General features: G+C 44.7%; 1 protein-coding gene across 12 annotated transcripts in view; it reads left to right on the top strand.

The window, feature by feature from the left end:
- EIF4G3 (eukaryotic translation initiation factor 4 gamma 3) overlaps nucleotides 1-27,188 on the top strand; it is a 254,350-nt gene that overhangs the window by 150,812 nt on the left and 76,350 nt on the right. For all 12 annotated transcript variants that reach the window (XM_039912110.1, XM_039912109.1, XM_039912112.1 and 9 more), the window contains 2 exons: nucleotides 917-1,810; nucleotides 18,954-19,042. In XM_039912110.1, the coding sequence (XP_039768044.1) occupies nucleotides 917-1,810; nucleotides 18,954-19,042 (983 nt within the window). The remainder of the gene's footprint in view (nucleotides 1-916; nucleotides 1,811-18,953; nucleotides 19,043-27,188) is intronic.

Genomic DNA, 27,188 nt, shown 5'->3' with positions numbered 1-27,188 from the left:
GTTTGCCGATATGAAAATTTCAAATTAACTGAAAGTATGCATTCTTAGTAATTATCTAGTTTTTCAAACCTCAGAAAATTTGGGGGTTATATCTGAGGTGCATTCAAAATTTTTACCCTACAACGTCTTGTTGTCTGGTCAGGGTTATCTAAGTGTCGACTTTGAATTATTCTTTTGAAAAATCTTTGTTGTTCCAAGACCTTCTTTTGAATGGTAATCCCCACTTAAGTTTTCAGATTGAGTGGCCAGACCATCTTCTACTGACAGAATAATTCCATCCCATCTTTTCTGTAGTCTCTGCTTACAAGAAATCTAATTGTAATTCTTAGAAGCATCCCATTCTCGGTAATGTGAGGCTCTTTCCTGGTGAGTAAATGGTTCTTGGACTGTCCCTGGAAATGCTGTGTTCATTTCCTCAAGAGGGCAAAACAGTTATATTCTGTGTAGCAGGTTGTCAGGGTGACTGGAGATTTATCTAGTTTTCCTAATAAACATCATTAATAATGACTTTGATCTGTAGAGAAAGGAAAAGAAATATTCATTCATTCGTTCAATTGTATTTATTGAGCGCTTACTGTGTGCAGAGCACTCTTCTAAGTGCTTGGAAAGTACAGTTTGGGAACAGATAGAGACAATCCCTATCCAACAACGGGCTCACGGTCTAGAACGGGGGAGAATGTAACTTAGGCATCATTGATTTCTTGGGATTTTAGGATACACCCAAAGGTTTTGGTTTGGGGCAGCTCCTTTTTTTGCAGGGTGGTGTTTTGGGGTGTACGTTGTATTGAATTGAGTTCTGCCTCCAGTTTTGGGATAGGAGCGACAAGTGATTTGAAGGGGGAGCCCAGTTGATACTATAACGTGCTTTATCTCCGCTCCGAGACTTGTGCTCAAAACTGTTTTATTTCCTCCCCAGAAGAGAAGCCAAAACCCGATCCAGTATTAAAGCCTCCTTCCCCGGCTCTGCGGCCAGAGCCCAGTGGGGAGAAGAAGGATCAACCCGGTCAGACCTGCGAGGCGACATCAGTTGATCCTCCGCCGGCCCTTCCTCCTCTTCGGGCACCAACCACTGTCACCGCAATCCCTGTTACTCCTCCTTCTCCTCCTCCTTCTCCTTCCCCTCCTCCTCCTCCTCCTCCACCTCCACCTCCGCCCCCTCCTCCCGCCAGCACTTCTCTCCTCGATTCCAGCCAACCTGCATTCACAGAGGACGCAGACGACGCCCGTGAGCTTCCTTCCACAAAAGAGGAGACCGTTCCCATATGCAGTCCCGCCCCCTGCACAGAACCATCCGACCCTTCGTCCCCAAAAGACACCGGTGTTGATATATGCAAGGAACCCAGTAGCGTAGCATCTAGTGACATTTCCGTGACTGTTAGCGCTAATCTAATTAATGAAATGAATGGCATTAGTGACAAAGTACCTGCTGCAGAAAACGTGGTAGAAAGAGTAAAAGCGGAGGTCTTGCCATTGACTGTGGAATTGGAGATCCCGGAAAGCCATGCGGAAGAAGAAGTGCAAGCGGAGAGCGTCCCGGCTCCCGACGGTCTTCCCGTCGTCTCTTCCGTCTCTCCGATGCCTCCGTCTCCGCCGGCTTCCCCCCCTCCAGCTCCAGCTGTTGTCATTGTTCCTGCTGCTCTCACAACAGCTCCCACTCCTAACGCTCCCTCTCCCGTCCAGGACGTTTTCGAAGAAGAGGAGAGCGTAAGAACTTCCCTTAGTGATGATACAAAGGAAACTCAAGAGAAAGGAGAGGTGGAAGCTGATGGGCAAGAGGAAGCCATCGAGGAAGCCCAGAGCCCGCTCCCAGGTAAGCCTCTCTTGCACCAAGGAGCATCTAGCTCTCGGACGGGAAATCCGAGACACCGCGATGGGCCGTTTTTCGTACCCACCCGAAGAGACCGGGTAACTGCTCACAGTGCTGGTTTTGTGGGTTGAGAATTATTCATTTTTCACGATATAGCCTGAAATGGGACTTCGTGTGTGAATTTAACCTGCAGTTTTCACATCCCGGTGCTCCAATGTGTAAGCATTTCCGTTCAAATCTCCATTCCTTAAAGCTTCAAAGTGGGTGTGAATCGGCTGCTTTTTAATTTGGCTGTTTTGGTCCTTTGGAACATGTCTGACAACTGTTGTTATGCTCTCCCAAGCACTTAGTACAATGTTCTCCAAATAGAGCTCAGTCAATCAATCAATCATACTTATTGAGCACTTATTTTGTGCAGAGCACTGTACTTAGTGCTCGGGAGAGTACAATATAATGATATAACAGAGTTGGTTAAGAAATGCCATTGATAGATTTGAGCTTGAAGGCAAACAAAAGACATTATGATGTATTCTCTGGATCCGAAGAGAACAACCTGCATTAGAATCTAAGAAGTCTACCAGTCCCATTATTCTTTCGTGGGCTTTTCTGTTTGTAACTACGTTCTCGCTTCCTTAGATTTGAGAAGACTTAAACAGTATGTCTGGCCAACAGTTATGGATTAACATGCCTGATTTGAATGGGAATCACAAGTAATTATCTCATCCTTTGTGTTTTAACCTGTAAATTTAACATGGTCATTCATCCGTCACTAAATTTTTTTAATGTTTGAAATAGTTGACTGACTGTGTTCGGGAAACTGAAGTACTCGGAAGTGATCTCGTTGTTCACATGCAGAATTATTGAATTTATCTTTAAAGGCTGCCAAATCCTCTCTAACAACGTCTGTGTCAGTAGCGCTTTTCAAGAACATTATCGTTGTGAACCCATTTGTCGTCTTTTTCTTACTGGTCATCATGTTTCATATGGCAGAAGGTACTAGGTTCTGACCCTTAGTCTAGCGTGAGATTTTCATTAAGTACTAGCTATCTAGTTTGCCAGACAACCAGGTCGACCTGCCAGCCGGAGGAACCCGAAGATTGGAGATTTATTTCAGCGGTTGATACGTATTGAGCATTTGCAGAGTGGTGGATTGGGTGTAATTTATTTAATTACACTTGTGGAGCCTTTAAAGAATGTATTCTCTGTGGTGCGTGGTGTTTAAGACCTCTGTCCGTGGCCTTCAGTGAAGGATCTTATTTTGAGGGGGCTGTGGAACTTTTGGCTGATTGGAAAGAGTGAACAGTAAAGATGAAATGTGTAGCAGTGTGGGAAGTTTCAGGACAGGCAGACAGGTGAGGGAACAGAGATATCATTAATATTCATTCAGTCGTATATATTAAGTGCTGACTCTGTGCAGAGCACTGTACTAAGTATTTGGGAGAGTACAATACAACGATAAACAGTCACATTCCCTGCCCGCAATGGGCTTGCAGTCTAGAGTGGGGAAGACAGACATCAATACAAGTAAATGAAATTAAAGCTATATATTTAAGTGCCGTGGGGTGGGGAGATGGGGGAAGAGCAAAGGGAGCAAGTCGGGGCGATGCAGAAGGGAGTGGGAGATGAGGAAAAGTGGGGCTTAGTCTGGGAAGGCCTCTTTAGAGAAGCAGCGTGGCCCAGTGGAAAGAGCCTGGGCTTGGGAGTCAGAGGTCGTGGGTTCTAATTCCGGCTCCGCCACTTGTCAGCTGCGTGACTCTGGGCAAGTGACTTCACTTCTCTGTGCATCAGTGACCTCATCTGGAAAATGGCATTTAAGACTGTGAGCCCTGTGGGGGACGGGGACGTCGTCCAACCTGATTACCTTGCATCTACCCCAGCCACAAGTACCTTTTCCAAATTTTACAAATCACTAATTTTATTTGCTTCAAACCTTCAAAATTAATGTTGTTAAACTAAAAAAACACATTTTAAATGTGTTCTGAAAAGCTCAATCTTCTGCCAACCCCTAAAAACAATATCTGTCCCTCTCCAGCCACCCCATCACCTTCCACATCCTCCTAATTTCCTTTGCCCAACTTGCCACCGGCCCCTCTTGCGTATCAGCGTGGCTCAGTGGAAAGAGCCCAGGCTTGGGAGTCAGAGGTCATGGGTTTGAATCCCGCCTCTGCCACTTGTCAGCTGTGTGACTGTGGGCAAGTCACTTAACTTCTCTGGGACTCAGTTACCTCATCTGTAAAATGGGGATTAACTGTGAGCCTCACGTGGGACAACCTGATTCCCCTGTATCTACCCCAGCGCTTAGAACGGTGCTCGGCACATAGTAAGCGCTTAACAAATGCCAACATTATTATTATTATTATTCTCCTCCCTCTCTCTGGAACTCTTCCCCCACCTTGGAAACCTAATTAAGGTCACATCTCCAAACACCTTTCCCATCAAGCCCTCTTTTCCCCAGCTCCCACTCCCTTCTGCACCATCTGTGGATGCTGACCCATAGCATTTATGTCCATATCCATAATTCATTTATTTATATTAATGTCTGTCTCCCTCTCTAGACTGTAAGGTGGTTGTGGGCAGGAAACTTGTCTACCAGCTAAATTACATTGTACTGTCCCCAGCACTTAACAAAGTGCTGTGCACGCAGTAGGCACTCCAGTACTATTGATTGCTTGATTGATTGATTCACTGATTTACCCCTTCCTTCTTTCAGTCCCTTGCTGATGCCCTCCCTCTTGCCTGGAACTCAATGTTTTAGGACAGGGCAAGATTAACACATACCGTTTAAAAAAAAACAAAGCAAACTCCAATCCCATTTCAGAACTGACCAACCAACAGTGTGGCCTAGTGGAAAGAGCACAGGCCTAGGAGTCATAGGGCCTGGGTACCCATCACTTTTCTGCCCTGTGACATTGGATAAGTCACTTAACTTCTTTGTGCCTCAGTTTCCCCATCTGTAAAATGAGGGTTATTATTATCATTACTGTTATTATGGTATTTGTTAGGCGCTTACTGTATGCCAAGCACTGTTCTAAGCACTGGGGTGGATACAGGGTAATCACGTTGTCCCACATGGGGCTCCCAGTCTTAATCCTCATTTTAGAGATGAGGTAACTGAAGCACAGAGAAGCTAAGTGGCTTGCTCCAGGTCACGCAGCTGACGAGTGGCAGAGCCGGGATTAGAGCCCACCACCTCTCACTCCCAAGCCCTAGTGCTCTTCCTGCTCCTTCCGCGCTCCTTCCTGCTTAGATTGCGAGCCCCAGGTGGGACAGAGACTGTATGTCTGAGCTAATTATCTTGCATCTACTCCAGCGCATAGTACAGTGCTTGGCACATAGTAAGCACCTAACAGATACTTGAATTTAAAAAAATATAAAAGAATAATTTGCTCTCTCCACTTTCCAAACTATTCTGAAATCACATATTCTGAAATATCACATATGACATATTCTGAAATCACATATTCTCCAGGAGGGTTTCCCCAGTTTCTAATCTTCCCGTCTTATGTCACCCGTATTGCAACTTCACCACCCGCCGTGCCACGTGGGCACTCAGTCACTTCCCCAGCCGTCCAGTCATCACTAACACCGTGACCACCATAACTCGTACATGCATATCTTCCTTAATTTATCTTCCCATCTGTAATGGATATTAGTGCCTCTCTCCCTTGATAAATTGCATATTGTAAATTCCTTGTGGGCAGGGATCATGTCTACTCATTCAACTGTACGCTCCCAAATGCTTAGTGGAGCGCTCAGCACGCAGTAATCAATCAATTGTATTTATTGAGCACTTACTGTGTGCAGAGCACTTGGGAGAGTACAGTGTAACAAAGTCGGTAGGCACGGTCCCTGCCCGCAACAAGCTTACAGTCTAGAGGAGCAGCCCGGTGTAGTGGATAGAGCCCGGGCCCGGGAGTCAGAAGGTCACGGGTTCTGATTCCGGCTCAGCCACTTGTCTGCTGGGTGGCCATAGACAAGTCACTTCACTTCTCTGTGCCTCACTTACCTCATCTGTAAAATGGGGATTGAGACTGTGAGCCCCACGTGGGACAGGGACTAAACCCAACCCGATTTGCTTCTATCTTCTACACATAGTGAGCACTTAACAAATACTATAATCATTGTTATTATTATCATTAGAGAGGAAGATATTAGCAGAAATAGATTACGGCTATGTACTTGAGTACTGCGGGGCCGAGGGAGGGGTGAGAAAAGGGAGCAAATCCAAGTACAAGGGTGACCGTAGCCAGAAGAGGGAGAAGAGGAAATGAGGGGTCGGTCAGGGAAGGTCTCTTGAACCAGGTGGCCTCCTAGGAGAGCGTTGGAGATGGTGAGAACTGGAATCTAGCAGATTTGTCGGGAAGGAAGTTCCAGGCTGGGGGGACAGCAGGAGCGGGGGCGCGGAGACACAGGAGATTCGAAAGCAAGGTAAACTTAGAAAGTGGGCTGGGAGGGGTGAAGAGCAGGAGGTGAAAAAAGAAAATACATAAGACAGAGAGGACTGTCGGAGGGGCCAATCATAAGAAGTTTATGGGTGACCTGGAGGGTGACGGGAGGTTTTTGAGGATGAAATAATTGTGGTGTGGGTAAGGCGCTTACTGTATGGCAAGCAGCGTTCTAAGTGTTCGGATAGGTACAAGGAAATCAGATTAGGCACAGTTCCTAGTAATTATAAAAACTGTGCTATTTGTTAAGCACTTAGTAGGTACCAAGCACTGAGGACAACGCAAATCAGGTCCCATATGTGGCTCACACTCTAAGTAGGAGGGAGAACAGGAATTGAATCCCCATTTTGCAGACGAGGGAACTGAGACACAGAAGGCAAGTGATTTGCCCAAGGTCACCCAGCAGACGAGAGGGAGAGCCGGGATTCGAACCCAGGTCCTCTGACTCCCAGGCCCACACTCTTTCCACTAGGCCACGCCCGTTTTGCAGGTGAAGGGACTGAAACCCAGAGTTGTGAGGTGACTCGCCGAAGGTCACGCAGCAGACCGGTGGCAGAGCGAGAATTAGAACCCGGGTCCTCCGACTCCCAGGCCTGCGATCTTTCCACGAGGCTGAAAGCGGATGGATGTGATGTCACTGAGGTCTAGCCCATTGTTCCCACAGGTGAGGTGGCCCGAGCCGTGTGCCCGCTCAGTTGTCCAGGATGAGGGAGACGGGCCTCTTCAGCTTTGATGTATCCACGACCTCTAGCATTTGCATTCGTAGCGAGTGCTGAGTTCTTCTGCCCCTCTCCTTCCTAAAGTTCCTTGAGATCCAGGTAAATCGGAGGGCAGAGGGGTCAAATCACTGTCGACGCGGACTTCTTCTGAGGAGGTAAAAGTCTTTGTTGGAGCCTTTGGAGGAAAAACACCCCTACTGCGAACGCTTCACGTTGACCGGTGATGCCGGGTCCTGCCGGGTGCAAGGAAATTATCCCTTTCGTTGCTAGTGGAAAAAGCCAGATTTGAGCTGAGGCAGAGAATCCTTGGGAAGGTTGTTAACGGAATCTCTTTGCCGAGAGCCCTTCCAAGCCGGTCGCTCAATGAAGCCCTGTTGCCTAACAAGCGCGATTGTTTCCATTACGTAACGGGCTGCATTGTTGGGCTCAAAAATCCGGGTCGCTGGTCTGGGCCAGTGGAAACAGTGAATGAATAATTGCATTTCTGCTTCCTCCCCATGTGGGGATTGCTGGAAGATCCGTGAGATGGCGTTTACCCTTTGGATGATACCTCTTTGCGGCAAAGCAGAGGAAAACGATCCATTGCCATATTTTTGAAGTTCAGTAAGTTACACGGGGGTTTGCTCACTTTCCAATTCTGGTGTTTTTATTTCACTTTGAAATCTCCTTTTATGCATTTCTTCTGCCTCTCCCTCCGGGCATACTGGAGATAGTGTTCTGCTGGCCTCAGTAGTAATAAGTGATCTAAATATAACTGCCCTCTACTATTGGATTCTTTTAGTTGTTGATTTTAAAATAAACTGGACTGTAGTGGGCTGGTCTTGTAGTCGGTCTGCTAAACTCAAGATCCCAGCACAAAACTAGGCCCGCTAGAATCCTCACCAGTGTATTCCAATGTTCTCCCGTAGCGTTTGGTTATTTGAATATTACTGGCAGAATTTTCAAGTCTGTTCGAGGGCCGTGGGTTGCCTCTCAGACCCATTGAACCCACTTGAGAAGCAGTGTGGCCTGGTGGATCGAGGACGGGCCGGGGATTCGGAAGGACCTGAGAAGCAGCGTGGCTTAGTGGGAAGAGCACGGACTTGGAAGTCAGAGACGTGGGTTCTAATCCCGGCTCTGCCACTTATCTGCTGTGTGACCTTGGGCAAGTCGCTTAACTTCTCTGTGCCTCGGTGACCTCATCTGTAAAATGGGGATGAAGACTGTGAGCCCCACGTGGGATAGCCTAATCACCTTGTATCTACCCCAGCATTTAGAACAGTGTTTGGCCCATAGTAGCCGTTTAAATACCATCCTTATTATTATTATTCTAATCCCTGCTCCACCCCTTGTCTGGTGTGTGACCCTGGGTAAGTCACTGCACTTCTCTGTGCCTCCGCCCTTCGGTAAAATGGAGGTTAAGACTGTAAGTCCCATGTGGGACAGGGACTGTGTCCAACCCGATTGTCTTGTATCTACCCCAGCACTTAGAACAGTACTTGGCACATAGTGAGCGCTTAAATACCATAAAAAAGAGTATTCTATGGAGGCTGCATTCTTGTAAAACTAACCAAAACACATGAAGGAAAACTCCTGCTGTAGTATTCCTTCAATCCGCGTACGGTAGCGGTGTGTACCAGTCTATAAATAGATCGGGGGTATTTATTGAGCATTTATTCTGTGCGGAGGAGCGTGGTGAGCGTTTGGAAGAGTGCAATACAACAGAGTGGATAGACCCTGCCCGGAGAAGCAGCGTGGCTCAGTGGAAAGAGCACGGGCCTAGGAGTCGGAGGTCATGGGTTCAAATTCCGACCCTGCTGCTTGTCGACTGTGTGACTTTGGGCAAGTCACTTAAATTCTCGGTGCCTCAGTTCCTTCATCTGTCAAATGGGGATGAAGACTGTGAGCTCCACGTGGGACAACCTGATCACCCGGCATCCTCCCCAGCGCTCAGAACAGTGCTCTGCACATAGTAAGCGCTTAACGAGTGCCATCATCATCGCAAGGAGCTTTCGGGCGAGAGGGGAAGACGAACACGAAAATAAATGTATAAATTACGGATATATCCTTAAGTGCTGTGGGACTGAGGCTGGGGTGAATCCCAAGCATCCAAAGGAGACGGGTCCAAACGCAGAGATGACTCAGAAGGGAGTCGGGGAAGAGGGTTTAATCGGGAAAGGTCCCTTGGAGGAGATGCGACTTTCAGAAGGCTCTGTAGGCGGGGAGAGTGGAGGTCTGGCGTAAATGGAGAGAGAGGGAGTACCACACGGGAGTGGGGATGTGATTTAAGAGTCAGCGGTGAGATAGATGAGACCGAGGCACCGGGAGCAGACTGGTTCTAGGGGAGCAAACTATATGGGCTTGAGCGTGATGGCAGATGGAGTTTTCATAGATTGGGTTTTTTACGTGGCTCAGTGGAAAGAGCCCGGGCTTTGGAGTCGGAGGTCGTGGGTTTGAATCCCAGCTCTGCCACTTGTCAGCTGTGTGACTGTGGGCAAGTCACTTCACTTCTTTGTGTCTCAGTTACCTCATCTGGAAAATGGGGATTAAGACTGTGAGCCCCACGTGGGACAACCTGATTCCCCCGTGTCTACCCCAGCGCTTAGAACAGTGCTCTGCACATAGTAAGCGCTCAATAAATACGACTGAATGAGTGAATGAAAGTGTAGCGGGTTCTCAGCGTGGCTCAGTGGAAAGAGCCTGGGCTTGGGAGTCGGAGGTCATGGGTTCGAATCCAGGCTCTGCCACTTGTCAGCTGTGTGACTGTGGGCAAGTCACTTCACTTCTCTGGGCCTCAGTTTCCTCATCTGGAAAATGGGGATTTATTAAGATAAATTTTACATTACCCACTAGTCCCGGCAGTTGAGATAGTAGTACGGACCCATGAATCAATGAATCGATCGTATTTATTGAGCATTTACTGTGTGCAGATCCCCACGTTAAGCGCTTGGGAGAGTACAGTGCAAGTTCCCTTGCTCACATGGAGTTTACTGTTGAATGACTGATGGGATTTTGCCACTTTGTTAATGGGAAAATCTGGTAGGAAGGAGAGGAACAATGCTCTTTCGCTTACCTCAGCTGTATGTGTTCCATCTCCAGAAAACATTTTACGAAGAAATGGGGTTTTGGAGCAACGGGCTCCTGGTCATTGGGTGCCTATTGTTTAGATGCTCTGAGGCAAGAAATAAGTCCTGAAGAGTGACAGTAGCAAATTAAGCGAGTTTGGTTCCACACAGATAATAATAATGATAATGATAGTGAGATTTATTAAGCACTTACTATGTACCAGGCACTGTACTGAGCCGTGGGTAGATACAAGCTAATTGGGTTGGACACAGTCCCTGTCCCACATAGGGCCAACAGTCTCAATCCCCATTTTACAGATGAGGTAACTGAGGCACAGAGAAGTTAAGTGACGTGTTCAAGGTCACGTAACAGACAAGCGGTGGAGCCTGGATTAGAACCCAGGTCCTCTGACTCCCAGGCCCGTGCTCTAGCCACTAGGCTACATTGCTTCCCACATGCTATTCAGATGCTAATAATGTCGCCATTTGAGAAGTCTGCTTGGACTTCAGGATGATATAATGTCTCCAGCCTGCTGTCAGACCATTGGCAAAAGCACTGCTCACGAAGCGGGAGACCTGGGGTTCTCATCCCGTGTTCTGCCTGCTAGTGTTGGGCCACGAGGGGTGAGTTTTTTGCCCAAAGAATCACCCAGGACATGTCACCAGGTGGACAGGCCCAGTGGGAATCCTGAAAAACAGCTGCCTGACTTGAAGGGTGAAGACCACAGGACTAATAAATCGACCGCCTGCTGGGTTATGACACTATGGGATGGCACAGGCACTGTGCTGGGGTTAACTGGGCCCTAAACCTGACTTAATAGCAATAATAATAATAATGATAGTGTTTGTTAAGCACTTGCTATGTGTCAAGTACTATTCTAAGACCTGGGGGTAGATCTAATCAAATTAGATTGGACCCAATCCCTGTCCCACGTGGAGCTCACAGTCTTAATCCCCATTTTACAGCTGAGGTACCAGAGGCACAGAGAATTTAAGTGATTTGCCCAAGGGCAATAATTAATAATAATAATTATTATGGAACTTGTTAAGCACCTACTATGTGCCAAGCATTGTTCTAAGCACTTGGGTAGATACCAGTTGATTAGATTGGACAAAATCCTTGTCCCACACGGGGCTCGTAGTCTTAATCCCCATTTTACAGGTAAGGTAACTGAGGCACAGAGAAGTGAAGTGACTTGCCCAAGGTCACAAAGCAGTCAAGTAGAGCCGCGATTAGAACCCAGGACCTTCCAACTACCAGACCTGTGCTCTATCCACTAAGCCATGCTGCTTCTCAGAGAAAGTACTGGTGTTTGTGTGTTTTTTAGTGTGCCGCCTCCTTGCCTGCCTACCCTTTGTTGTGCGTGGCTTAGTGGAAAGAGTCCACTGTGGCTTTGTGGGGTGTGGCTTAGGAGTCAGAGGTTGTGGGTTCTAATCCCAGCTCCGCCACTTGTCAGTTGTGTGACTTTGGGCAAGTCCCTTCATTTCTCTGGGCCTCAGTTCCCTCATCTGTAAAATGGGGATTGAGACTTTGAGTCCCACGTGGGACAACCGGATTAACTTGTATCCCCCCAGCGCTTAGAACCGTGATTGGCACGTAATAAGTGCTTAACAAATACCACCATTCTTATTATTATTGCACTCCGTACCCTGAGAGTAACTGGATGGGCAGGGACGAGGGAGAACCATTAGCACTTGGAGATTGGGACCAATTTCTGCGTGTAGGGTCTCAGGACCAAGTCTCTCTTTCATTCTTGACAGCGATCCTTCATCACGAAGTCCCCGGGGTCTTTACTCCATAGCAAAGAATCCAGTTGAAACTTGGCCGACAGCCCTTCTTATTGCATGAAATTTGGAATTTAAGGCCCCTCAGAAAAGGAAAATAAAACTTGAACGTTTGTTCAAGTTCAAGTTCAAGTTCAAGTCCAGTTTAGGCCTGGAAGTTCCCAAAGAAATGCTCTAATGAAATCCCATAGGAGATAATATCAGGAGAATATTTGAAATCATTCATATTAATGTCAGTCACCTCCTCTAAACTGTAAGCTGTTGAGGAAAAGAAATGTGTCTACCAACTCTGTGTATTGTAGTCTCCAAAGTGCATAGCCCAGTGTTCTACACGAAGTAAGTGTTTAATAAATACCATTCATGATTTGATCGATGGATTGAATGATTGAATAGCAGGGAGTTGCCAGCACTTAAATGGACCCAATTAAAATAGTTAAAAGAGAAGATGAAGGAGGAGTGGCTTAGCTGCAGAATAAAAGATCTGGGGATCATAGCTGACCAGAGGCTGACAATGAGAAAGTAGCATTATGTCGTTTCCAAAAAGAAAATGTATTTTTTGTTCCTGATAAAAATTCATTCAATAGTACTTATTGAGCGCTTACTATGTGCAGAGCACTGTACTAAGCGCTTGGGATGAACAAGTCGGCAACAGATAGAGACAGTCCCTGCCGTTTGACGGGCTTACAGTCTAATCGGGGGAGACGGACAGACAAGAACAATGGCAATAAACAGCGTCAAGGGGAAGAACATCTCGTAAAAACAATGGCAACTTAATAATGTTGGTATTTGTTAAGCGCTTACTATGTGCAGAGCACTGTTCTAAGCGCTGGAGTAGATACAGGGTAATCAGGTTGTCCCATGTGAGGCTCACAGTCTTCATCCCCATTTTACAGATGAGGGAACTGAGACACTGAGAAGTTAAGTGACTTGCCCACAGTCACACAGCTGACAAGTGACAGAGTTAGGATTTGAATCCGTGACCTCTGACTCCCAAGCCCGTGCTCTTTCCACTGAACCACGCTGCTTAAGATTTTATCATTTAAATAAATCAGGAGAATGAGGCCTCATCTTGTTTACTGTTTCATTCAATTGTATCTATTGAGCACTTACTGTGTGCAGAGCACAGTACTAAGCGCTTGGGTCTATCACTCTTTGAGAAATATGTGGATACCCTAAGTAGAATGCCAAGAACAGTAATTATCCAATAATGGCATGTGGTCGAGAGGCAGCGTGGCTCAGTGGAAAGAGCCCGGGCTTGGGAATCAGAGGTCATGGGTTCGAATTCCAGCTCTGCCACTTGTCAGCTGTGTGACTGTGGGCAAGTCACTTCACTTCTCTGGGCCTCAGTTACCTCATCTGTAAAATGGGGATTAACTGTGAGCCTCACATGGGACAACCTGATTACCCTCTATCTACCCCAGCGCTTAGAACAGTACTCTGCACACAGTAAGCGCTTAACAAATACCAACATTATTATTATTATTATGTGGTTACCATTTTTCCCATGGGAAGAGCATCGCACAATGAGTTTGAAGGACAATGAAAGGATCGGGGTTAAACCTGAACTTGAAATATTGCAATATTTGTGGAAATTCTATCAATGCAGGATCTTGAAAATGAATCGTAGTCAGCTTCAATGTTTTAGCATTGCACTGTGGGATTGAACTGGAAGACTACGTAGAGTCCCCTTTTGGTCTTTTTTCTTTTCATTTTAATGTTATACCCCTATTAATGGACTTCTGATTGGTAGTTCTTTTTTTTCTTTGGCTTTCTCCCTCCCTGCTACCTAGCCTGTCTCATCCTTTCTTTCTTCCTAATAATTTCTTACCTGACATTTAGTTAAGGTTTCACTGGGGTTATGTGAGCAGTTTTTAAGAACAGACAAATTCAAAGCACTTGTGACCTTTTTTCTTGTTTTGAATTGGCAAATTTGGAATGGATTCCAGTAGTATGACTCTATGTAGTTGTTTTGTGGTAAGGTTTTTTAAAACTAAAAGCTTTAAAAATACAATAAATTCTCACTTCTATGGCCTCAGTTTATCTGTGCCAATTTTTCAGAAAAAAATGTTTGTCAAATTGCTGCATTTAATTATGCACCATAAGATTTTTTCATTTATTCGTAGATTAATAAACATGCCGGAAAATGGCATCATTGTTTCGAAGGCACATATACCATTCCATATAACTTTTACTGAGTCGAGTGGGGCCCAAAATTGGCCCATTTCTCTATTACGATACAATATTCTCTATTCTCTATTACAGTACAATATTACAATAACACAGTTATTTGTGTTTTCTAACCATGTTGCTTTAGCTGAGCCAAAGGTTGAACTGGAAATGCTACAGTTATAATGGGGAGTTTTACAGGTTACATTTAAATCCTGAGACACAGTTATTCACTTTTCTGATCATTTTTGAATATATGCTCTTGAAGATGAGAAAATTATAATGAGCAAACAGTGATTTGGGGTACCCTTTAAAATATTGAGGTTGGAAAAGTGGTAGAAGGCTATTTGTATTTCAGAATGATGGAAAGCCCCGAGTCTCTTGAATTCCTAAACAGAGATTTGCACAAATCTAAGATCACTTTTCACGAAGTTGCTCATGTTTGAAGATGGAATTGCTTTTCGCTTGTTAGAGCTTAAATATTACATTAACACAGATGAGCTTTATATGAAGTCCTGTCCGAGCCCAGTGAAAATGCATAAATCTAGCACCTTCTTCCAAACCAAGGAAAGCATGTGGGGTTTAGCCGCACACATTCAGTTCTTAATCATTCACATTCCTCCTGGACTGTAAGCTTGTTAGGGGCAGAGAATGTGTCTGCTAATTCTGTTGTATTCTACTTTCCTAAGGGCTCAGTACAGTGCTCTGCACATAGTAAATGCCCATGTACATCCAGCCCCCACACTCTGCTCCTCGGCTGCTAACCTTCTCACCGTGCTTCCATCTCTTCTGTCTTGTCATCGGCCCCTGGCCCACGTCCTACCTCTGGCCTGGAACTCCCTCCCTCCTCAAATCCACCAAACATCCACTCATCCCCCCCTTCAAAGTCCTACTGAAGGTGCACCTCCTCCAATAGGCCTTCCCAGACTAAGCCCCCCTTTTTCTCAGCTCCCCCTCCCTTCCACGTCACCTCAACTCACTTCCTTTGCTCTTCCCCCCCTTCCTCGACCCACCGCACTTATGTATGTATCTATAATTTCCTTTTATTTATACTGATGCCTGTTTACTAGTTTTGATGTCTCTCTTCCCCCCTCCGGGACTATAAGCTTGATGTGAGCAGGGGTTGTCTCTCTTTACTGCTGAATTGTACTTTCCAAGCACTTAGTACAGTGCTCTACACCCAGTAAATGTTCAATAAATACAATTCATGAGTGAATGAATAAATCCCATTGTTCAATCACTGGGATTTATTGGGCGTTTACTATGTGCAGAACCGTCAATCATATTTATTGAATGTTTACTGTGTGCAGAGAGAGTGGAAGGATTGGTATGGGAGAATACCATGTGGTAGAGGTGGTAGATATGATCCCTATCCTCAAGCGTGGCTTAGTTGCAAGACCACAGGTTTGGGAGTCAGAAGATGTGGGTTCTAATCCTGGCTCCACCATGTGTCTGCTGTGTGACCTTGGGTGGGTCACTTAACATCTCTTTGCCTCAGTTACCTCATCTGTAAAATGGGGTTTAAACCTGATTACCCTCTGTCTACCCCAGCACTCAGAACAGTGCTTGGCACATTGTAAGTGCTTAACAAATATCAGTATTATTATCATTATATTATTGCTATTGTTCTTGTCTGTCCATCTCCCCCGATTAGACTGTAAGCCCGTCAAAGGGCAGGGACTCTCTCTAGCTGTTACCGATTTGTCCATTCCAAGCTCTTAGTACAGTGCTCTGCACATAGTAAGCGCTCAATAAATACTATTGAATGAATGAATGAATGAATTATAAGGAGCTTAAAATCTAGTGGGGGGAAATATGTTAAAAAAAATTACAGATGGGGAAACAGTGGAGTATAAGGACATGTACATTAATGTTGGTATTTGTTAAGTGCTTACTGTGTGCAGAGCACTGTTCTAAGTGCTGGGGTAGGTACAGGGTAATCAGGTTGTCCCACGTGAGTCTCACAGTCTTCATCCCCATTTTACAGGTGAGGAAAACTGAGGCATTGAGAAGTGAAGTGACTTGCCCACAGTCACAGAGCTGACAAGTGGCAGAGCCGGGATTCGAACCCATGACCTCTGACTCCCAAGCCCCTGCTCTTTCCACTGAGCTACGCTGCTTCCTAAGTGCTGTGGGTTTGGAGGAGGGATGACTGTTAAAGCACTTACTCTCTAGACTGTAAGCTTGTTGTGGGCGGGGAATGTGTCTTCCAACTCTCTTGTATTGCACCTACCCAAGCGCTTAGTACAGTGCTCTGCACACAGAAAGCGCTCAGTAAATACTCTTGACTTGCTTGCTTACGGGGTACAGATCCAAGTACACGGGCGAAACAGAAGGATGTGTGAATAGGGAAGGGAATAATGAGGTGAGTCAGGGAAGGCTTCATGGAAGAGATATGGTTTTTAGTAGGACTTTGATGATGCAGACAGTGGTGGTGTGTTGGATATGAAGGGAAAGGAAGTTCTAGGCCTAGGGGAGGACTTGAATAAGGGTTTGGTGGCGAAAGAAACAGGATCAAGGGACAGTGAGTAGGTTGGTATTAGAGAAGTGAAGTGTAAAAGCTGGGTTGTAGTAGGAGTTAGGTAAGGTAGGAGGGAGAGAGCTGAATGAATGCCTTACAGTGGTAAAGTTTTGGTGTGATTTGAAGGTGGAGGGCAACTATTGGAGATTTTGGGGGAGCGGGGAAGAGGTAAGCAGACTTTCTTCTTTAAAAACGACCCAGGCTGCAAAGTATGAGCTGGAGAGGGGAGAGATTGGAGACAGGGAGGTCAGAGAGGAGGGTGACACAATAATCAAGGCAGGATATGGTAAGTCCTTGGATCAACATAGCAGCAGCGTGGATGGAAAGGGAGGGGCGGATTTTTACGGATGTTGTGAAAGTAGAATTGATACAACTTGGTGACAGATTCAATGTCAGCGTTGAATGAGGGCAGTAAATCAAGGAAAACGCTAAGTTTATGGGTTGATGAGGTAGGACGGATGGTGATGTTGACTACGGTGATGGGAAAGTCAGGAGGAGGAGAGGGTTTGGGTGGGAAGATATCTAGTGAAGGTGACCTTCTGCTCACCTCCCCAGCTCCCTTGTCGTCATCCCCATCCACTTACTTGTCCTTCCTGGCCATCTCTCAAGAGGATAAATCCCACCTGCTTTCCCCGGGCCTCCGATCCCTTCCCTTAAATTTGGGATTAAGACTGTGAGCCCCATGTGGGACCGGGACCGTGTCCAAGCTGATTATCTTGTATCCACCCCGGCACTTCGTACAGTGCTTGGCACTTAGTAAATGCTTAACAAATACCATAAAAAAAACCTTCTTTCACAGCATCTCCAGAATTCATCCTAATCTGCCATTGCGCTGGTCCAGGCACTTCTCATATACTAACTCAACTATTGCATTAAGCCTCATTGTCAGTCATCCCTCCCTCCAGCCTCTCTCTTCTCCAATCCTTAGTTCACTCTGTTGCCAAGAACCTTTAACACAGCTCTCCCCATCCTAAAGGCCCTTCTGGCAGTATATGTTTTCTAACAGAAACCTCTATGGATACACTACCAGAACAATTGCAGATGGAGAGCGGGGCGTTCTAGGAGAGATGTGTCCGCGGTGTCGCTATGGGTCGGAAACGACTCCGCGGCATAAACAAGACAACAGTATATGCTCTCCAGGAGGCCTTGGGTACTAACTCTTTCCCCGCTCCTCCCCGGCCTCTTGCGATTATGTACGTACTTTTACACTCTACTGTTTCCTCCAAATTGTAACTTATTTTAGTGTCTGTCTCCCCTCTGCTAGATTGTAAACTCCTCGAGGACAGGGATCATATCTCCTTATTCTGTTGAACTCTCCCGAGTGATTAGTGTAGTGTTCTGCCCAAAACAAGCACTCTATGAAAACTGATTGACTGAGACAGTAAAAGCAGCAAGACAGCTTTGTAGAAAATGAGGAAACACAAGTAGAGAAATGAATGTAAAATTTAATGGATGGAGTAGAATATTTTTCATGGACTGTGATAGGAGAATACTCAGATAATTTTAACTAACAATCTTGATTCCCGAAATATGGCATTTTTCTTTTCCTGGAGAGTAGAATTCTCGGTCAGTTTAAACTGCTAACGGTTAGAAGCACTTTGCATATTGCATATGGTCTTTTTTCCTTGATGATCCAGCACTCAAATGTGATACAAATTGTAGTAACTGCAATTTGAGGATTAATTGTATCGGCGTTGTAGAGAAATAATTTCCATACACCACTGATTACTCATTTAGAAAGCAAAATTCATGGAGCAGGAAGGGTATACCAATTATTTGCAAACATGCTCTGGACAGCAAATTAATTTTTTTGTGAGAAGAATGTTTATTTTTGGGGTCCTGAGACTGAAGGGGAAGGAACATCAATCATTTCGGAACCCTCTGAACCTTTTGAATTTTACCATCCAAGAGGTCAGAGACCACGTGTGAAAAGGCAAGGTGAAAAAGCAGTGCTTAAGAGTTGCTGCTTTTCAAATGGAACCTTAATCCAATTTCATTGAATGCCTTGGGTAGCTGCAAAAAAAAAAGAAATAAAAAAGAAACAGAACCAAGGAACTTTCTGGGAGTGGAGTCCCACTGTCCCAGATAGATATTCCTTCAAACTGGTTCTGCTATTGAAAGTTGTGTGAGCTACCGGGAAACAATTTGTGACTCACATTTGCCAAGCATTCACTGAGTTGCAACCACATAATTATCCACTTGATCATCTGGATGTCTCTGGCTATGAATAAAACAATCTAAAACCTCGTTCTGTTTTATGTTAATATTACTTCAGTCTAACCTGTAAGCCCCGGACTCCCTCTCCTTAAAGCCCAAGGCACTTTACGGCTTTTAATCGCTTTGGTGTGTGTGAGATGTTGGGTTCGGTTGAATCGCTTTGTTGGAAAGTAAAGCCACCGTTTAAGGCCTGACGGTCCCCAGGCTGATTTGGTGTTGGCAAGTAATGGGTCTAACCTTATATTGCAGCCCAAACAGCTCTAGCTGCACCAAAGACGTGGAAGAAACCAAAAGATCAGCCCCAGACCACCGATGAGGTGTTAGAGGAAGAATCGGAGGTAAGGGTCAAGTGTCATCCTCTTTCATATAATAATAATAATAGCCGTTCTGGTACACGTTAAGCGCTTACTATATGCCAAGCACTGTACTAAGCGCTGGGGTAAATACAAGATAATCGGATCCCACACGGGGCTCACACTCTTAAGTGGGAGGGGAAACAGGTATTATTAAATCCCCATTTTGCAGATGAGGAACCTGAGGTCCAGAAAAGATAAGTGACTCGCCCAAAGTCACCCTGCAGTTCGGTGACAGCGCCGGAATTAGAATCCAGATCCTCTGACTCCCAGGGCTGTGCTCCTTCCAGTAGGCCACGCTGCTTCTTAAATTTCCAATTTTCATTTCAATTTCCAAACTGCATAACCTTTTTGAAAGGTTGATTTGGACTTCGGCTTCCTGTTTTTTAGAGCTACCAGAGGGACTTGATTTATTCATCAAACTTCCAGATATTGTGTTCTTTAAAGTTCGTTTGCTCTGGGATTTTCTGTACTTCTGACAGAACCTTGGCCGGGCACACAGTTTGATTGATTAAATCCTCCTGCCTCGCCCATCATTTGCCCATGAAAATGAACAGGATGGGACTGTCAAGGATTTTGCCAGCACACTTCCCTAATCGGTCAGCAAGGGCCGAGTGATACAAAACGGATCCCTTTCCCCTTCATATTCCCTAAACTGATGTGAAGAAAAAAATGTGATTTCATTCCATATCAGTTTGAGGAGAAGGAGGAGCTCTGCAGATATCATTCACCATTAGCAAATCCCTGAGAAACAGAATAGAGGGGAAATTTTTCCTCTAAATTCTGTAGAGGTGCCTGAGGATGATGGTCTTTCACAAAATGTTCCCTAATATTCACCCCTAGTTCAGAGCCCACTAACTCCTAGTTGAATAAAAATTAGGATGTTAGATGTCAGATTCATAACTCAGTTTTAAGGAGTTAGCAGTGGGGCCAGTCACAAGGCAAGTATTTTTTAACGAGAGGTAATGCTTTGCCATGTTCTGAAGCTAAAAACTGAAGAGCAAGAGAGCGAGGGGAAAAGAGACAGATACAGGAGAGAGGGAAACAGGATACGGAGAGGAGGCGAGAAAGAAAGTTGGGGAGAAAAGGGGCTAAAAATCAATCCACCGAGAATCAGTTCAAGAGATTATCTAGTTATGGAACTTTTCTGTGGAATGACAGCAGCTACCATTATGAGTCTGTAGACATGTCAGAAGACTCTGATTTTTGGAGTCCCCTGTGGCGCATCTTGTTTGTGGTGCATCTTGGTTTGCTAAAATAATCGTTTCTTATGGAAATCAGAAATAAATGGTTTTGGAAAGATTAAAAAAAAGTCCATTGCTGCTTCTCTTTACTGGGCCTTTCCATTAGTGGCCTTCACATTGTTTCCGGAGCTAGTTTGCGATCTTACCCGAATCCCACTAGGCGACAGTACAACTAATTTTTCTGTCACGGGCCTTACGTGCTGTTGATGTCACAGTTAATCCCCTAGCAACCATAAAAATGTTGCGTGCCGTGATTCCCATTGTGGGTACAAAGGAGGTAACAACCGGCAGGAAGTTGGACAGGTTTGAATCGTTGCTGCAGAAGTGTTTCAGCTGAGCAAGAAAATGTTGCTCCTGCAAAGGATTAAATGCCTGCAGCACGTTCCAGAGGCAGGGGAATCTCACACGTTCTCGGTAGGGTTTTAATGGCTTTATAGATGGAGTTCTTTCAGATACAACTGCATTTGGCGTGTTTATCCACTTTGCCTCTCTGCCTCAACTTGGCCGCATTTTAAATGCCTCCGCTACTATTCATATGCCTCTCCCATTCATACCTCCAAATTAATTTCTTTCGCTGGGATCCTTTATCCCCGCCCCCCTCCAGCTTATCTTCCTCCCTCTTCCCTTTATTGTCTCCTTTGTGTCAGCCACAGTTTTTCACATCATTTGGAATGGTCCCGTCAGTGCCTTTATTCAGAGGTTCCAAGTTCTTTTTTCCAGAAGATGACCTGTTGAGGCCTCATAGTTTAAATGACTAATGCGTATGTCTTTATGTTCATTCGTCTGTCATCCTTCCCCACCCCCCCTCAACCCTCTTACTCCTATTCGCCCTTTGAATCTCGCCTGGTTAGTTTAGAATAGCATAACCCTGATAAAGATCTTTTTGTATCTGTCCTTTCAGTAGAATGCTGTGTGAAATCATTTTTTAAACATTTATGTGGAGTTATGTATGGAACTGTCCAGAGACTGTTTAAATTCACAGCATTAACAGATAACATGGATGTTAATCTCTCAAGATAAATGTATGTTGGAGGCATTTTGGATAAATATTTTAGCTGAAAAATGTTCACGCTTTGTTCTGCCATCTCAGAATATGGAGGTTATGGATTTCAGATGGCCTAACAAGTTTTGAGGAAATGGTTCCTTTTAGTTCCTAAGATTATTGTGCTAAGGAATGTTTATGTTACCGCAAACTAGCGTGACTGCAAGAGAAGGCAGTGAGAAAACATATTCCAGCCCTTTAGCTGCGCGGTTCATAAAATTGCCTGCTTTTGCCACAAGCAGCACTTCAAAGTAGTATTCGTGGATTTCTGTACCCGCTTTGCTCTGAATATCTTTTCTCCTATTCTTCCTGGGATTGTTTTCTCATCTGCTACTTCAAACCTCGTGTAGATTGTAAGTTCCTTGAGGACGGGGATCATGGCTACCAACTCTGTACTTGCCCAAGGACTTCGCATGGTGCTTTGCTCACAATAAGCAGTCAATATCATTGATTGATTGGTAGAAGTAGATTGTTAGCTCAACCCCAGCCTGATTCTGCAGAGTAAAATGTTAAATAATAATGAATAGGCCTGGGCATTATCATCTTCCGTTTGGTAGCAAAGGTTGATAAGTCTGTATATTCATACTGGTAGCTGCTGTCGTTCCATAGCAAAGTTCCATAACTAGGTATTCCATTGAACTGATTGGTTCCAGTCGATTCTCAGTGGATCAATTTTTGTCCCTTTTTCTCTCTCTCCTTCTCTCCTCCTCTTCCTATCTTTTTTCCCCCTCTCTTGTTTCTGTCTCTTTTCCCCTCACTTTCTTTGCATTTTCCCCCTTCTTAGAGTCCTTGTTGGTCATCTCATCATAAAGGTGATAGTGAATACTCTGTCTCCAAGAAACCTTTCCAGAGAATTGTTGGCTGTATAGGAAACAAAGTCTGTGGGGTAATTAATATTGAGGTAGAGTAGAATGTAACCTTCCCAAGCAAAAATAAAGCTCCTGTGACTCATCACAAAGTCCGATTCAGAGCCAAGAAAACTTAGTTTGTTTTCCCTGCTTTGGTATTTGTTAAGCCTTTACTGTGTGCCGAGCACTGTACTCTAAGCTCTGGGTTAGATACAAGATAATGAGGTTGAACCCAATCCCTGTCATGCACGGGGCTCACAGTCTAAGTAGGAGGGAGTAGGATTTACTCCCCATTTTTCAGGACTTGACTTGCCCGAGTCAGGAAGTGACTTGCCCAAGGTCACACAGGAGAACAAGTGGCAGAGCCACTTTCCACTAGGCCACGCTGCTTCTCAAGTCATGGTGATTGTGTTGAAAAGTGGATTCACAAGCCCAATGAACCCATCCGACCTGACTGACTTAGATCTGTCCCAGCGCTTAGAACAGGGCTTGATGTGTAGTAAGTGCTTTACAAATAATAATCATCACTTAAGAATCCCATTTTAGCAGGGGAAACAGAAAATGAAGGGATCAAGTACATTTTACAGCTCAACATATTTATTTTGTTTCTCCTCTTTGGCCTGCAACATTTCCTTCATTTCCTTAATCTTCTGGAATAGTGATCTTGTCCGCCCACAGTTGTTCCTTACTCCCATTTCTTTACATATGCTGTAATAATATTCCTGTTTGTCCTTCCTTGCAGAGCGCTGGAATTCTCAACTCAATTCTTTAACCAGGTTCTTTTGTCCTCTGATTTTTGCTTTCTCCCTTTTTCTGGTACTTTCAGAGTTATGTTTGACATCCATTTTGGCTTCTTCTGCTTCCTGACCTTTTAAAATGCTGTGTTGCTTTCTTCCTTGATGACGTTTTTAATCTCCATTCACATTTTCTCTGGTTCCTTATCTGTGAGATTAAGAGCCTCAAATCCATTTTTTACATGATCCTTACTTGCAGGGGGAATATTCGTCAGGTCATATTTGGGCAGCTGTAAGGCATGATTGATCTTTCTAAGTTTTAGCCAGAGTTTACACATTAACAGCTCATGATCTGCTCCACAATCAACTCCAGGCCATGTTTTTGCTGCCAAAATAGACCTCATCCATCTCTTTCTACAAATAAAATAGTCTTTTTGATTTCTATATAATCCACCTGGTGAATTCCATGTGTACAGTCGTCATTTAGGTAGGTTAAAGAAGGTGCTGGCAATAAATAAGTAATTCGATTTCACGGAAGTCAATAAGTCGATCTCCAGCTTGATTCTGTTTTCCAAGGCCATATTTTCTAGCAACCTTCATTTCCATTCCATTACCAGCTTTTGCATTCCAGTACCCAGTGATAATCAACATATCTTGCTTGCAGCTTTTATCAGTCTCTCTCTACACTTCATCATAAATTAGGTGAACATTTCATCCTCGGATTGGCTTTGTCAAAAGCAAAGAGAGACTGGCCATCATTGATGCCAGTGGAATCAAACAGAGGTGGAAGAAATACACACAGGAACTATACCAGAAAGATAGAAGTATTTGAAGAAGTTCTTTTTGAATTACAACCACTCATCATGGAAAGTGAAGTTAGATCAGCTTTACACTGTCTTGCCAAAAATAAGGCACCTGGCTTTGATAGGCTTCCTTTTGAGGTTTTTCAGGCAGCTGGAGAGGAATCGGTTAAAGTCCTTTCCAAATTACATCAGCAGATATGGCTAACCACTCAATGGCTATCTGATTGGAAGAGATCATTCTATGTTCCTGTACTGAAGAAAGGAGATACAAGTAAAGGCGACAATTATCGTACAATTTCCTTGATCTCACATGCCAGCAAGGTCTTGCTAAAGATTATACAGCATCAAATGGAGACCTATATGGAATGTGAATTGCCCGATGTTCAAGCAGAATTCCGGAAAGGATGGACGCAAGATATTGCTGATGTCCGTTGGATTATTGAAAGGACAAGAGAATATCTGAAGGAAGTGAGCTTGTGCTTTATTGATTATAGTAAGGCCTTTGACTGTGTGGACCAAGAGGAACTCTGGAGCATATTAAGGAAAATGGGCATGCCAGGCCATTTAATTGCATTAATACGGAACCTGTATGCCAAACAGGAGGCTAGAATAGGAACAGAATATGGAGAAACTGATTGGTTTCCCATTAGTAAGGGTGTAAGACAAGAATGTATCTGATCACCTCATCTGTTCCTTTCTTCATGCCAAATACATAATGAGAAAAGCCAGATTGGAAGAAGACCAATGGGGAGCAAAGTTTGGAGGAAGGAATATAGACAACCTTCGTTATGCTGATGGTACTACCCTACCAGCAGAAAGTGAAGAAGATTCAAAGGGCTTGTTATTAAAAGTTAAGGAGCAGAGCAAAAAGATGGGCCTACATTTGAATGTCAAGAAGACAAAGATCATGACAACTGGAAGTTTTAACGCATTTATAGTGGATGGAGTGAAGATGAAATAGTTAACAATTTTTCTCTCCTGGGATCAATAATCAGTAGTATAGGAACTAGTTTTCAAGAATTACGCTGAAGATTAATGTTAAGATTTGTTATGAAGAGCCTGGAGAAAGTCATGAAATGTGCTGATGTAACAATTGCCATAAAAATACAAATTGTCAACTCTTTGCTGTCTCCAGTGACAATGTATGGATCCAAAAGCTGGACAGTGAAAAAACAGGATAGAAAGAACATTGATTTTTTGAGAATGTAGTGTTGGAGAAGGCTTTTGCGAATGCCATGTACTGCCCCAAAAACAGATGAGTTTTGGAGCAAATTAAGCCAAAGTGGTCTTTTGGAAGGTCAGATGATTCGATTTAGACTAGCATATTTTGGAAACATAATCAGGAGGACTGATTCTCTGGACAAGATACTAATGCTAGGAAAAGTCCAGGGAAAACGTTGAAGAGGCAGACAAGCAGCTAGAAAGACAGAAACCATAACAGCGATAAAGGAAGAACCGTTAGCAAGATTGCAGATTATGGCAGAAGACAGGACGAACTGGAGAAAATATATCTATGGAGATGCTGTGAATCAGAAATGAGTCGATAGCACTTGATAATAATAATTATTGGCCTGATATCCTAGAATTCATACTGCCCCCGAGTGGAACATGCTGAGTGAAGTCAAAATAAGGTTCTGGCCTTACTCAATTCTAAAATTAAGGGCTGCAGATAATCAAATTTGCAGATATTTTTCCTGAAAGGTCTGTTTGCTGCAGGTATTCTGCCCCTCCAGTGGGTGGAAAACATCTTTCCCCTTCCCCCTCCCTAGATTCCCTCCAGGGTTCTAGAGTAAAGTTATTGAGCTTTAGTAGATGGGCAGTTAAAACTTGTTTTGATAATTTTAACTGTAGCTATTACTCACTCGGGTTCAGCATATGAAGCTTAGCAACCTTTCTAGCCCTTAGTACATTTAGGCTTCATTAGTCATACATAATAAATCTCAGGAGCCCATATTGTCAATGGCAATGAGGTACTGAGTCCCAAGTGAATTAGGGTGTATGTCTTGAGTTATCATTATATTAAGTGCTTACTATGTGCCAAGCACATCTCTAAGCACTGGGTAGATAAAAGGTTAAGAGGTTGGACACAATCCCTGTCTTACATGAGGCTCACACTGTAGGTGAGAGGAAGTAGGATTTAATCCCCTTTTTACAGATGAGGAAACAGAGACACGGAGAAGTGAAGTGACTTGCCCAGAGTCACATAGCGTACAGGTGGCAGAGCCAGGTTTAGAACCTAGGTCCTCTGATTCCCAGGCCCCTGCTCTTTCCACTAGGCCATGCCGCTTCTCAGTTGCCAGATAATCAGGATTGTCCCAGGAAGGTTTTTCCTGAGAGGATGCACAAGTGTCTCATAGTTGAAGGATACAGTCTCCACCTCCGTGGTAGAGCCAGACCACAGACATCATTCCGTGTTCTCCATTCGATACTTATATGAATAGTAAAACTCCAAATAGAACCGTTTTAGAAGACAGAAGTTCACCAAGCCCCAATCTTCCTGAATGGCAACATCATTTGCCTCTATAAAATAAAGCTTGACAAGCTAAATTTAAATGAAATATTGCCAGAGGTAAATTGGGAGAAAAAGCATAGAAGAAGAAAATAACGTGCTGTGTCTTCAGCAAGCTACTTTAGATCTTTAATGTGAGATTATCGGCAATAGTCAAGCTGACTCTGGCTCGAAAGCCTAGAGTGGTAAGAAAATAAATGTGAAAGCAGGAGGAAGATCATCGAGGAATTAGCAAAATGAACTGTTGGCTCCTGCCGGTAAGGCAATTCCTCTGCTTCCTAGAAACCAGGGAATGGAATTGGGAGTCCCTCATCTTTCCCTGCCTGGAGCCCTGGGAGAGGTGATTTAGCGTGTCCCAGGTAGCTCGTCGTTCAAAGCAGCTCACTAGTAGCATCCTAATTGGTGTTGACTGAGGAAATGGTGAGTTTAAGAGAGTCTGGGGAGAGAAGACTAGAGTGTGGTTCAGGAGGTTTCCACCTAAAACTCAACATGAGCCAGACTGAGCTCCTCATCTTCCCTCCCAAACCCGGTCCTCTCCCAGACTTCTCTATCACCGTGGATGGCACGACCATCCTTCCCGTCTCTCGGGCCCGCGATCTCGGTGTCATCCTGGACTCGTCCCTCTCGTTCACCCCACACATCCTATCCGTTACCAAGACCTGCCGGTTTCACCTCTACAATATCGCCAAGATCCGCCCTTTCCTCTCCACCCAAACGGCTACCTTACTATTACGGGCTCTCGTTATATCCCGCTAGACTACTGTGTCAGCCTTCTCTCTGACCTCCCTTCCTCCTCTCTCGCCCCGCTCCGGTCTATTCTTCACTCCGCTGCCCGGCTCATCTTCCCGCAGAAATGATCCGGGAATGTCACTCCCCTTCTTAAACAACTCCAGTGGTTGCCTATCGACCTCCGCTCCAAACAAAAACTCCTCACTCTAGGCTTCGAGGCTC

Source organism: Ornithorhynchus anatinus, chromosome 5 (assembly GCF_004115215.2).
Source record: "Ornithorhynchus anatinus isolate Pmale09 chromosome 5, mOrnAna1.pri.v4, whole genome shotgun sequence".
Classification (NCBI taxonomy): domain Eukaryota; kingdom Metazoa; phylum Chordata; class Mammalia; order Monotremata; family Ornithorhynchidae; genus Ornithorhynchus; species Ornithorhynchus anatinus.
Note: the sequence above shows the minus strand (reverse complement) of the source record. Positions and strands in the feature narration are given on the sequence as shown.